General features: G+C 43.8%; 1 protein-coding gene across 3 annotated transcripts in view; it reads left to right on the forward strand.

Moving 5' to 3' along the window:
* ASTN2 (astrotactin 2) overlaps nucleotides 1-14,199 on the forward strand; it is an 868,677-nt gene that overhangs the window by 541,390 nt on the left and 313,088 nt on the right. For all 3 annotated transcript variants that reach the window (XM_035015962.1, XM_035015963.1, XM_035015965.1), the window contains one exon: nucleotides 8,052-8,218. In XM_035015962.1, coding sequence (XP_034871853.1) covers nucleotides 8,052-8,218 — 167 coding nt within the window. The remainder of the gene's footprint in view (nucleotides 1-8,051; nucleotides 8,219-14,199) is intronic.

Genomic DNA, 14,199 nt, shown 5'->3' on the forward strand with positions numbered 1-14,199 from the left:
AAGCAAAAACCAATAGAACTAAAAGGAAAAATATAAAAATCCACAATTATAGTTAGATACACTGACCTTCCTCTCTCAACAACTGCTATAACAATTAGAAAATTACCGGTTATAGAATAACTCAATGACATCATCAACTAAAACGATCTAGTTAACATTTATAGAACACACTGCCCAGCAACAACAGAATACACATTCTTTTCAAGTGCCTATGGAACACATGCCAAGATAGACCATATCCTGGGGCATGAAAAAAACCTTAGTAAATTTTAAAAATTCCAGTCATACAGAGTGTATTCTCTAGCTACAATAGAATCAAACTATGAAGCAATAACAAATAACAGAAAAATCTTTAAATACTTGGAAACCTCACAACACATTTCTAAATAATCCATGGATTAAAGAGGAAGTCTCAAGGAAATAAAAAATACACTGAATTGAAAGAAATAAAAATACAGTATATCAGAATTTGTGGGACACAGCTATCATAATGATCTATCCTTTCCTTGTAATTTCTCTGTGTCTTTATATTTAATGAGGAGGAAAGTTATAGCCATGAATGCATACATTAGAAAAGAAGTTTCAAGTAATAATCTAAGATTCCACCTTAAGAACCTACAAAAAAGAGAACAAAATAAATCCAAAGCAAGCAGAGGAAAGGAAATTAATGCACTTAAAAACAGAAAGAAAAAAAAAACTACACAAAAGTCAATGAAATAAAAAACTGATACCTTGAAAACATCAAGAAAATTGGGGGGAAAAAAACTAGCAAGACTGATAAAAGGGAGAGAAGATACAAGTTATCAATATCAGGAATGAAACAGGTTATATACAATACAATTTGCAATGCCTAAAAAATAATGAAATACTTTGATGTAAATCTACTAAAACACGCATGGGACATGTATGCTGAAAACTACGGAATGCTGATAAAGATATTTTTTAAGATTTTGTATATTTTATTTGAGAAGGAGAGAGAGAGAGAGCATGAACAGGAGGAGGGGCAGAGAGAGAGGGAGAAGCAGAATCCCAGCAGGCAGGGAGCCCAACATGGGGCTTAATTCCAGGACCCCGGAGATCATGCCTGAGCCAAAGGCAGACACTTAACTGACTGAGCCACCCAGGTGCTCTCATGAAAGATATTTTTAAAAGATCTAAGTAAATGGAGAGACAAACTGTGTTCATGAATTGGAGGACTCAACATCATAAAGATCTCCATTCTCTTCAAATTGATGTAAAGTTTTAGGATAATTCCTATTAAAACCTCAGCATGATCTTTTTCTTTCTATAGATAAAGACAAGATTCTCCTGAAACTTATATGGAAGGGCAAAGGAACTAAGAGAAGCAAAACTTCTTTTGAAAAAGTAGAATAAAGTGGAAGGAGTCAGTCTACCCTATTTCTAGATGCATATAGTTATGGTAATCAAGACTGTGGTGTTAGTAGAAGGGCAAACCTATAGATCAATGGACAGAATAAAAAACCCAGAAATGACCCACACAGACAGGCTTAATTTAGTTTTTGTTTGGTTGTTGGTTTTTTTGTTTTTGTTTTTGTTTTTTACAAAGAAGCAAAAGCAATTTAATGGAGAAAAGAGAGCTTTTCAACAAAGGGTGCTATACAATTGCACATTCACAGGCAAGAAAACAAACCTCACTGAAAGTCTCACACCTCATGCAAAAATTAACTCAAAATGTATCACAGAATTAATTGTGAAACATAAAGCCATAACACTTCTAGAAAAATACACACACACAAGAGAGAATCTTTGAGATTTGGGCTTGGCAAAATGTTCTTAGATTCTAAAAGTATGATCCATAAAAGAGAAAATGGTAACTTGGATTTCATCAAAATTAAAAACATTTGCTCTGTGAAAGCTCATTTGAAGAAGATGAGAAGACAAGTTACAAACTGGGAGAGAAAATACATTTGCAAGCCACATCTCTGACAAAAGTCTAATGTCTAGAATATATAAAGAACTCTCAAGCCTTAGTAAAAAAAAAAAAAAACCAAATCATTCAATCAGAAAATGGGCAAAAGACATTAAGAGACATCTCACTGAAAAGGATATACAGATGAAAATGGAGCACAAGAGATATTCAGCACCACTAACTGCTAGGGAAATTCAAATTAAAACCACAGTGAAGGTATTACTACACACATATCAGGATGTCCATGTATATATGTATGGACAACATCAAATGCTGTTGAGGGTGAATCACTCATACATTACTTGTGGGAATTTAAAATAGGACAACAACTCTGGAAAACAGTTTGGCAGCTTCCTAAAGAAATTGAATATGCAACTATTATATGACCCAGAAATTTATGTTTACACCATATCTTGTATGCAGATGTTTATAGCAGCTGTTCATTATAGCTCAGAAATGGAAGCAACCCACATGTCCTCCAGCAGGTGAATGGTTAAATGCACAATGGTATGTCCATACCATGGACTACTACTGTACAATAAAAAAGGAACTAAATGTTGATACGTCAGCAATCTGGATGAACATGAGAAGGATGTTGAGTGGGGGAAAAAACAGCCAATCCCCAAAGGTCACATACTATATGATTTTATTGATGTTATATTCCTGAAATGACAGAAATTCTATAATGCATTCCAAAGAATTCTATAATGTAAAGGAATGGAGAACATGGTGGTTTCTGGGTATAAAGAAAAGGAGTCAGGTGGGAAGTGGGTGTGATTTAAAAGGGCAACAGAAAGATTTTCTGTAGTGAATCAAATGCTCTGTATCTTGATGATCAATGTATATATCCTGGCTGTGATATTTTTTTCTATAGCTTTCCAAGATGTTTCCCTTGGAGGAAACTGGTCAAAAGGTACACAGGATTTCTCTATATCATTTTATTTCTTACAACTGCATGTGAATCTACAATTATCTCAAAATGTAAAAATAATAATAATAATATTTTTTTAAAAAAAGCAAACGAACAGGGTTCAGACTGGATTTGGCTTGCAGATCATAGTGGGCCAACTCTGGCTTAAGTGATTGGGTCACTCCCTTCCTTGCATACCTTGCCTTGTGCTAGCTAACCTTGTTTTCTCCTGTCTCACTGAGCTTTGACCATCTGGCCTTCTCTGTTCCATAGACAGGCCAACACTGTTCCTCCCTCAGGACTTCCAGATTTCCGGCTCCTTCTTGGATAATGCTTCCCACTTGTATTCACCCAGGAGACTCCACTCATTACTCAGAAGTCGCTCAGATGTTCAGTGTATGCCTCCTTCACTCCATCCCCATTCACTTGGTTCGTTCTTCCTCTCACTTTTTTCACACCATGGGATAACCATTTTATTTATTTACTCATTAGTCATTTGTCTCCTCTCTAGAATATAAACTCCATGAGAGCAAGGCCTTGTCTCTTGTGTTTACTGCGACATTTTCAGCACCCAGCACATTTGGTTAGCACTGAGTAGGTGTCCAGTAAATATTTTTTGAACGATCCAATGAAGGGCTTGTATAGGTAAGAAAGAAGCTGATAGTTTCAGTTAGGTTTCCTTTTGGGGGGTTGGGTTCATTCCTTTACCATTTGTACGTTTGCCCTTCATTTATGAAGTGCTTACTATGTGCTGGGTTCTGAGCCAGGCACTTCCGGAGTGTTTTCTCATAAAGTCTCCAGAAATTCCTCCACGAGAGGCACCATTACTCCCGTTTTCCAGCTGAGGAACATGAGGAGCTCTCTGAGGTGAACCACTTGCCGGCACCCTCAGGGTCACAAAGCCTGCATGGACTCAGGCCTGACTTCAGTCCCCATACTCTTGTCTCCAAGCTCCCCCCCCCCAACCATTTAAAGAAAGGAAACTGAGGCCCAGCTGGGTTCAAGGACTTGCCCAGCACACAAAGCAAGTAAGCAGAAGTGCCTGGGCGGGAGTTCTGATCTTCCTCTTTCTAGTATGGCAGCATGTCTCCCTTTTGCTCAGGGACATCTTCTCCTGACTAAGAGGAAGTCTTCTCTGACCAAGGTGTCCCTACTCCAGTAACGCCTAGTAACTCACACTGGCAGGGTTTTTCTTTTCCCATTCAAATTATCCTGTGCTTCTTAGTTTGTTCTGTTATAGTCCTCTGTCTGACAGATACATAATATTCCTTAGCTCTCAGAGTAGATTCTAAGCTCCTTCAAATTACCCACAACAGTAGCTGCCACTTGCTGAGCGCTCTGCTGAGCATTTGATGCATTTCGCTCCCTGTATTAGTTATCTATTGCCGCATAACAAATCATCCCAAAACTGAGCAGCGGAAAACGAAAAGCTCTCACTATCTCACATCATCTTTGAGGGTTAGAAATTCAAGAGTGGCTTAGCTGGGTGGGTCTGGCCCCTCTGAGGTTGTAGTCAAGGTGTCAGCTGACTGAACTGGCCTGATTGGGGCTGGAGGGTCTGTTTCCAAGCTTACGCATGTGCTGTTGGAAGGTCAGCCTCGCTGGCTGTTGGCCAGAGGCTTCCGTTCCCTGCCCCACGGGACTCCCTCTACTACTGCTCACAACATGGCAGTTTGAGTTCACCACAGCAAGTGATATGAAAGAGAGGGAGGGAGGCAGAGGGAAGCCTCAGTCTTCTATAATCTAATCTTAGAAGAGATATACCATCAGTTCTGCCATATGCTATTGGTCATGCCGAGCAGGGCGGTACAGTGTGGGAGGAGACTGCACCGGGTGTGAACGCCAGGAGGCAGGAATCACCGGGGACCATCTTGGATGCTGGATACAACTCTGTTTACTCCTTACAGTAATCCTATGAAGACAGATGAGGTTGAGTCACTGGCAAGAGGTTACGCAGCTTGTAAGAAGCCGAGCTTGGATTCAGACCCAAAGTTATCACACAAACACACTATACATCCTGTCTGGCACTCAGATGGCTCATTGGAAAAGTCTCAAGTGGCTACAATGTTGCAGACACTATGCTGAGTATGTGCTGCAGCTGGGGGCAAGGCAGGAAGGTCCATTGTATTACAAACTTTGCATTTTGGTGAGTGAGACAGATGATAAGCTGTGAAGTAATTGAAATAATATGCAAGTAACCTCAAATGACGATACTGGTAGATCTAGTCTGCCCTCACCCACCTGCGAGAACTCAGGGCTTGAAGTCCACGCTGGATGAAGGGATGATCGTGTGGGGGCGATCAGAAAACCCACTTCATCTGCTCAGAACACCTTTCCCATGGTCACAGACTGAATGCAAGTTTAATTCTAGCTCTGCCTTTCATTTGCTGTGTTATGTTAATCAAGGAACTTCACCTCTCTGAGCTGCAGTTTCCCATCTGTAACTCATCATCAGGTTTGCCTTCAGCTAGAAAATGCGTTAATGTAAAGGGTAGTAAGTATGGTGGGTGGAGCCCCAAGTTGGGATGGGGGCCCTGGCTCTGTACCCTCTGCTCCAGTGTGCTAGTTTTTTTGCGGGGACACCCTCCTCCTCTCTGAGCCTCAATTTTAAAGTAAGGAAATTAAGTCAACTCTAAATCCATCTTTGCTCCAATGTCCTAAGACGGGAAATCCATCAGTCAGTTAGTGACAGGGGAGTGGAGTGAGTTGCCTGGGAGTTAGCTAAGAGCTACAGAGCCAGAAAGCCTGGAAAGCCCCGCCCCTGCCAATTCTCCTCAGTTTCCTGGTCTGTAAAATGGGACTAATGATACTTCCCACCAGAATTGGCTTCCTGTGGGCACTGTACCAAATCACCACAAACTGTGTGGTTGAAGACGATGAAAATATATTCTCTGTCAGTTCCAGAGGGCAGAGGTCTGAAGTCATGGTGCTATGGGGGTCCTGCTCCCTCCAGGGGCTCCCTTGCTTCCTTCCGGCTTCTGGAGGTTCCAGCATTGACTGACTCATGGCCACATGGCTGAAATCTCTGCTGTGCATTCACATGGCCTTCTCATCTGTGTCAGTCCTCTCTGTGTCTCTATCTTATGAGGACATCCGTGACCATTCAGATCTACCTTGATAATCCAGCTAGTCTGTGTAATGCAAGGACATTAATTTAATCACATCCGCCAAAACCTTACCATCGAAGGTGACAGTCACAGGTTTTGGGGGTCAGGACAGAAACATATCTTGGGAAGCCATTATCAGCCTACCACACTACCTCATAGGTTTGCTGTAAGGACTAAGTAAAAACAGGTTAAGTGTTTTGATCTTGCCTGGATTACAGAACATACTTTTTTAAAGAATAAAAGTGGTAGGGAATTAGCTGGGGATGGGAAGAACTAGGAGTGATTCCGTGCCCCAGATCCCTCCTGTCATCTGGTAAGAAGGTCAGCCATTCTTTCCAGTGCTCATCCCCGAGTCTCTGCGGATGGACAGACCCAGCCCCGAGTACCCGTAAATGGCTCCCAAATGACCCCGTGACCAGGTGCCCTCCTGTCTGACCCTGAGTGTTCCGAGACAAGCAGGGGCGTCCTCTGAGCTTGTATTAATATTTATAGCACTTCACTCACATGGAAAATTGATTTTTCTTCTTAAGCACAAAATGTAGCCAGTTTTATAACCTTTCTGCAGCTTGACAAAGGCCATTTATAACCGACTTTCTCAGTCACCCTCCCTGGCACTAGTCTTAAATGTCTCGAAGAACTCTCATGCATTTGTAATTATGAATTCTTCTTAGGCAAAATTTGATTTCCAGGAGGGCTGACCTTTTGTTGTTGTTGTTGTTGTTGTTATGGTAGTCTTTGTAAATTGATTTTTGTGTGTGTGTTTGTTATTGATGTTCAGGATGGTGACTTGGGGAAGGGACTGGGGGCGGGGGGTGTGTGTATCATGGGGCCATTTTAATCAGTGATGTCCAGTGATGGATGAGGAGGGCTGAGCTCTGGGTGTTCATCTCTGTGGACAGGAAATGCCAGCAGGGTGACTGAAATTAAAACCTTGTACCTCGTTTTCAGTCCCGGATGCAGGAGAGTTGGTCCTGCTTCTCTGTCTGTCAGACAGGAAAAGATGAGCTCAGCTCATCAAATGATGGAAAAGAAATAGCCAGTTGTCCCTACGGAATAGGATCTTCCCTTTATGGAGAACTTAGCAGATGCCAGGCACACTGATAAGAGCATTTGGCTGAGGTCACTCAAGATTGGAGTCATTGGGGTTTTTTAGGGACCGGAGGGCTGCTGGTTTGGTGACCTGGAGAGAGGTGCTCATGGCCAGGCAGAGGATCTGAGGCACCTGTGGAGGACCTTGCCTATCATCTTAAGGAGATTCAAGGTGTTGCTATTGTTGTGGAAAATGCATTCATTTATTTAAGCTGGGGAGGGATGATTTAGAAATAGCACTCTGTTGGCCATCAGGAGGATGGTGTGGAAGAGACCAGACTGGAGTTTACGGGCTCCTGCTGTGGGCATGCAGGAGTCCCATTCAGGAGTCTGGAGACAGGGATGGAGACAAAGAGACAAATTCAAGACAGGAAGGAAGAGAACTCACGTGTGACAAGTACCGAATTGTGTGTGGAATTCTGAAGTAAGGTGCACACTCCCAGGATCCAATTTAAGTTTGACAACAAATCCACAGGGGTAGGTGCCATGCCCATTTAACAGATGAAGAGACTGAGGCTCAGAGATGGTGAATAACTTGCCCCAGATCACAGAGGGAGAAGAAGAAGAGCTGGAATGTAAATTCATAGCAGTAGGAACTCTTTAAAATATATCTGGCTGCCGGCCAGAGTGATTTTTCATCAATGGCAGACCCTATTGGACCATAATACATGCAATAAAGATGATGGTTCCAGCATTGTCAATAGGAAGAGCAGCTAACACACTTGCTGAACATTTGCCGTGTGGGCTGCAGTGTTCTGAGCACTTTGCTGACGGTACCTCCTTGTATTCTCACACATCTACCGGGCAGATACTGACAAGAGTCCCATTTCGCGGGCGGGCACACTGAGGGTCAGAGAGGCCACAGAGCTCTGAATTGGCCAAACAGGACTTTGATGGAAACTGTCTCTGTGGTCCCTGCAGCATGCCGCTTTTCAGAAGGTGGGAGGAGAGGGCTTGAGGGGACCCACCACCTCCTGGGCCATGACCGCCCTGTTGCTCTCTCTCCCCCGAGCAGTGCCCCGAGGAGCTGAGGCCCATGAAGGACGGCTCCGGATGCTACGACCACTCCAAAGGTATCGACTGCTCGGACGGCTTCAACGGGGGCTGTGAGCAGCTGTGCCTGCAGCAGACGCTGCCTTTGCCCTATGACGCCACCTCCAGCACCATCTTCATGTTCTGCGGGTGAGTGTTTGTGCCCGAGGCCCAGCCACTCCCTGCACAGCGGCGGCCGGGAGATGTGGGGAAAGGTCAGGAGCTGCAGGCAGGCCAAGGCGGGCCTGACCTTCAACGAAATGCCTTTCTCTGTCTGCTCTTTCAGCCCAGGAAGCAAAAGGCAACAGGATAACCTTCTATTGGGTATTGGGAAGAAGAAAAGAAGAAGTAAAATAAATAATTGATTAATGGTTATAATAAATGGAATCTATGCTCAGGCTGTGTCCTAGGGTCAGGACAGTTTTGTGCTGAAGCCCCCTGCCCCTTCTGCATCCCCCCTACAGCCCCGGTCAGTGTAGTTTGGAGACCAGACCAGGCACCCTTTTAAAGGTGTCATTGAAGAACCAGCAGGTGTGCGTTAAGGACACAGGCTTAGGCCAGGCTTTCAACCCTGTTTCTTTCTTTCTTTTTTTTTTTTTTTAAAGATTTTATTTATTTGTTTGAGAGAGAGAGAAACCACATGAGAGGGGGGAGGGTCAGAGGGTGAAGCAGACTCCCCGCTAAGCAGGGAGCCCGATGCGGGACTCGATCCAGGGACTCCAGGATCATGACCTGAGCCGAAGGCAGTCGCTCAACCAACTGAGCCACCCAGGCGCCCTCAACCCTGTTTCTGCAGGAATTTAGCAGCGCCCATTCAGGGATGGCCTCTAAAGCCCTATCTGTAAGGCGAACCAAGTGGGGGCAGGGAGGCAGGAAGGAGGCCATGCAGCCCTACAATGGCATTTTAAAATTCATCTGAGACTGAAAGAAGGGGCACACTGGGACCAGCTTGCTGAGTGGCCTGGGACAAGTCGCTTTTCCTCTCTGGGTGCTGCCTGTAAAATGAGAGCTTTGGGCAAGGATGCCCACCATTCTTTCCAGTTTTCCTTGTTTTCCGTGCAGAGGACCTCAGTGGGAGTTACCTCTCTCCGGAATGGCATCCCACGGAGGGCTTGGTCCTCAGCAGTCACTCAGGGGAATGGATGCACTCTTTCCTCTCTGCCTCGCTCTCCTCCTGGTGACATCTCCATTTTTAAAAATGTGCTCATCCTTTGACATTCTGTGACAGACAAATAATCCCGTGCTTGTGCAAGAATGTCAGTCATTGAAATACGCTCTGTGCTTTACTGAGATAGAAAAACAGAATGAGATTTAACAAGAACCTTTTCAGTCCTACGTCTTATGCAAAAGAGGGTGGGGGAGGATGTATGCGTTTAATCCCAGTTTGAAAGAAAATGAATTTTACCTGCAGGGTTCTAGTCCAGGGCTCCGGTGTTCCTTCTGGGACATATTTCAGGGTCTCCCCCTCTACCCCAGTTACACTGGGGCTGCAGGTGCCTTTGAGCAGGTGTTGGAGCAGCTTGCTAGAGGCCCTAGATATGTATCAGTAAAATAAATAAGAAATAAATTAGTGTATGCAGACCTGAATTTATAGCTGACTCTCCTCAGCTTAAGTTACTACAGGGCAGTGTTGAGTAAATTATGCATGGGCTTAGATCTGAGGCTTGAATACAGAATCAGCTGTGTTCTTATCATTATTTTTCTCCCTGCGTACTTGGTATGTGTGTGGGGGGTGGTCCTTCTGTTGCAAATAACAACAGTAACAGCAGCAGGGATGACACTAGTGGACTTGGACACAGAAATGGTCAGCACCGTCCGTCTGTAGCACACTGCAGCGGTCAAGGGGAGGCGGCAGACGTTAGCTCTCATCGCAGCGCTACCAATATCTCTCTCGTGGACATTGGGCAAGCCTCTGAGGACCCCTGCTCTTCAGTTTCTTCCTCTCTAAACTATTAATAAAATTTACTTCAATACAAAGATGGTTGGGAAGAATGCAACATATTTACTGTTTATTACCCCATTAAGCTTAAGTCACGTGCCCAAGGTCACGTGGCTAGTAATGTAGCTCACTGCCTTCTTCCTGTGTGACCTTGAGCAAGTCACTTAACATCTCTGTGCCTCCCTTTCCTCATCTGTAAAATGGGGATGGTAATTGTTATCTCTTTATGGAATTGTTGTGAGGACTAAAATGCATCACATCACAACTTATATGAATATCTGTAAAGTGCTTCTGAACAGCGCTTTTTGAAGTACAGTTGAAATACAATATAATATTAGTTTCAGATGTACAACATGGGGATTCGACATTTATATACATTATGAAATGCTCACCACAGTAGGTGCAGTTACCATCTGTCATCATACAAAGTTATTATACTGTTATTGACTATATTTGCTATGTCATGCTTTGCAACCCCATGACTTATTTATCACTGGAAGTTTTTTCCCCTCAATCCCCGATCCCCTTCTCCTATTTCACCTGGCCCTCCGCCTCCCCTCCCCTCCGGCAACCACCAGTTTGTTCTCTGTATTTATGACTCTGTTTCTGTTTCGTTTTGTTTGTTTTGATTTTTAGATTCCACAGATAAGGGAAATCATTTGGTATTTTTCTTTCTCTGTCTGACTACTTTCACCAAGCATAAGACACTCTAGATCCATCCATGTTGCTGCAAATGGCAGGATTTCTTTTTTTTTTTGGATGGCAGAGTAATATCCCATTGTGTATATATATCACATCTTCTTTATCCATTTGTCTGTGGATTGACACGGGGTTGCTTCTGTATCTTGGCTATTGTAAATAGTGCTGCAACAAACATCAGGGTGCATGTATCTTTTCAAATTAGTGTTTTCATTTCCTTCAGGTACTATCCAGAAGTAGAATTCCTGGATCTTAGGGTGCATCCTGTTTTCCACAGTGGCTGCACCAATTTACATTCCCACCAAGAGTGCACCGAAGTTCCCTTTCCTCTGCTTCCTTGTCAACACCTGCTCTTTCTGTCTTTTTGATACTAGCCATTCTCACAGGTTTGAGGGGATATCTAATTGTGGTTTTGATTTGCATTGATTTAGTGATGTTTAATGTCTTTTCCTGTGTCTGTTGGTCCCTTACCAGCGTCTTCTTAGGGAATATGTCTGTTCAGGTCCCCTGGCCATTTTTTAATCGGATTGTTTGTTGTTTTTTTTTGGGTGTAGATATATCCAGTAAGGGGTTAATATCCAAAAGATATGAAGAATTCTGGAAGTTGTAAATAGGACAGAATGGGTGGGAGTTTGCTGTGAGCTCTTGAAGCCCATCCAAATGCTGGTAAACAGGACAAAAAAGAAAATGAAATCCAGGTCTCCTAACACCAACTGCAGTGTCAATGCGTTTTGGAAATTGCCTATTAAGGATGCAAATGAGAAGTTACCCATACTTGTTAGAAGCACTATAAACAAAACAATGAAAGCCATTAGCAGGTACTTGTGAGAAAGTTGGTGGAGAGAAGTGGCAAGCCTTGAATTAAGCGAGGAAAACAAACCTTTGCTCAAGGAGACCTTCGGAACTTGCTCAGAGCTCTGTGACCTCTCTGAATTTCCTGAGTAGGGGCATGTGTAATAAACCTCTCCGCAGCCAGGACAGTCCCAGCAGCCAGCTTTTACAAAGTGCCTTCTTCGGGTCGGGACTGTGCAAAGTGCTTTGATTACAATAGGCTATTTAATTCTCATAACAACTCTACAAGGGAGGCACTATGACGATCCCCAGTTACCATCAAGAAAACCAGGCACATGGTGGCTCTGTGACTTGCCCAAGGTCACACAGCTGGTAAGTGGAGGCTATAGGGTTTCTACCCAGGCTGTGTGGCTCTAGTCTGTGTCACTCCGGGCCTCTGGCCACTTCTAGTGCTATGTGGTCTTAAGCAAGTCACTAAACTTCTCTGAGCCTTCCCTTTTCAAGTGGACTCAGATGGGATTGTGAGGATGAGTGAAATAATGCATGCATGGGGCTAGGGCATGTAAGCACCCAGGAAATGGGAGTTAAAGCTAGTCGAAGAGGTATAAAGCCATCTAATTTCATCATTCAATGACTGTACTGTAGGTCTTGGTTACCATCTCTAGCACCTGCATCAGTGCCTGGCACATAGTAGGTGCTCAAGTAATCATTGTTAAATGATGTTCCTCAATTAACGTGGCTAAAGAAGTTGTTCCTGGTCTAGTTTCTCCAGCTGTGATTCCAGCTTTCTCCCTTCTCCTGAATTAGGGCCTGTGGCTTCAGCTTCTGGAATTTTCACAATGTTGTTCCTTTCGCCTCTCCTCTCCTCCTCCCTGGTACCATCAAGCCCTGCCACCTTGCTTGTGGCCATTTAGCTTAGACAGCTCTGTTTCATCCTCCAGACTCAGTGTAGATAGAACCTTCTCCAACAAGTCTTCTCTGAGCCCCGTGGGGTGCAGGAGTGAGGTGCGCAGTTACCCCGGAGCTGGATAGTAGAATACTAACCTCACCCTTTCAAGTGGACGCTACTTAAATATTGGCTCGGTATTTATCAAGGGGGGTTAGGGCATGCGAAGAAAGGACTTTCTTTTCTTGTTTTATTTTGGTTTGTATTTTTTATTTCTACCCACAAGACCCTCTTCCAAGGGAGAGGCCCATTTGCATGTAGCCTTGAATTCCAGTTTATCCTGGTGATATCTGGACGCCTCTTGCAGACTGGACCTGTAGCTAGCTGCCCTGATCTTCAGCCCCTAGTCAGGCCAAGGTCTGCACTACTGAGTAAAGTACCTTTCTCTGGGGTCACACAGCTAGCACCACCCCCGCCCCCGCTGCCCCGAGCTTCTCTCTGTGGTCACCCTATTGCTCTTTTGACTTACCTGCTTTCCTGGTGTGGTCCTCATCACACCGTGAGAGCCTCATGGCCAGGGACTAGGTCATAGTCACCTGTGGATCCCCTTTGTCACTCCCCACTATTTGGCCCCAGAACTTCTTTAAAACTGTATTTGTTGAATTAAGGAATTCATCTACCTAGGATTTCTTGTACCTACTCTGTGCCTGGTCTTTTGTGGGATGCTGAGAATGCAAAGAGGGTTGAGTACAAGTCTTTGCCCACCCAGGACAGAGGGGACGCTGAAGGGGACACTGAGGGCAGGCGGCTGAGCCTTACTTGGTCCCAACTGATGTTGATAGAGCACAGGTACCAGTGTGGTAGAGAGAGGCAGGTGAATTTGAGAGAGGTGGAGAAGGTCATTGGAAACTAAGCTGAAGCATTTAAAATGAATCTTAGAGGTGAGGGAGCAGCACCTCCCCGGAAGACCTGGGTAGGTTACCTAGCAACCAGGTTTGTATCATTTGTATAGTGCATTTATAATGTATCCCGTGCATTCTTTTATGAGACCTTAGTATTATCCACATAAATCCGACCTATAAAAAAAAAACAAACAAACAAGCAGATAATATAAGGATAAGACTGACCAGAGCCACTTGTAAGGAGAGAAACAGAAAGGGAAGAAGTGGTTTCAGGAGCCTGACATGGGGGAGTTACTCAATGTGAGATAAATTGAATTCTGTGCTTCTTGGCAACTGAAGTAAACCGGAAAAAAAAACCAAACAAACTGAAAAACAAAAAACAAACCCATGGTGGATTATATAGTTGTCCTGGCTTGACAAAAGGAAGGTTGTGGTTTTTGTTGTTTTGTTCTGTTTTGTTTGTTTTAAGGGGCAAACACCTTTTCCTGACATAATATGCTAAGAGAGATGTTCCCTGTATATTTTTAAATAAATCGTGATCAAATCCGTTAATATTTTTGAAGATTCAAATATTTCTCAGATCTTTCAGAGCAGGAAACTGAGGCCCAGAAGGGTCTCACAGCCATTTAGGAGGTGAAATTGGGACAGGAGATATCCCATGCTTCTCTCTTCAAATGTGGACGTATTTAATGTATTTAAATGTAATTTAATTTAAAATGTAATGAAAATGTATTTAAAAACATGGGCTTAAAGAGCACGTCTAGCTTCACACAGTCCTTACCAGAATATCTTTTTAATGTCATTTTTATGTGATTTTAGGAGGGAGAGGAGATAAATACATGCGTTTGATATTCACGGTGAACTGGAAGCCGCTCACTTTCATGGTACAGGCTTTGCATGCTCTCCAGTAGTG

The sequence above is a fragment of the Mirounga leonina genome, unplaced genomic scaffold (assembly GCF_011800145.1).
Source record: "Mirounga leonina isolate KUSES-001 unplaced genomic scaffold, KU_Mleo_1.0 Mir_170, whole genome shotgun sequence".
NCBI lineage: Eukaryota > Metazoa > Chordata > Mammalia > Carnivora > Phocidae > Mirounga > Mirounga leonina.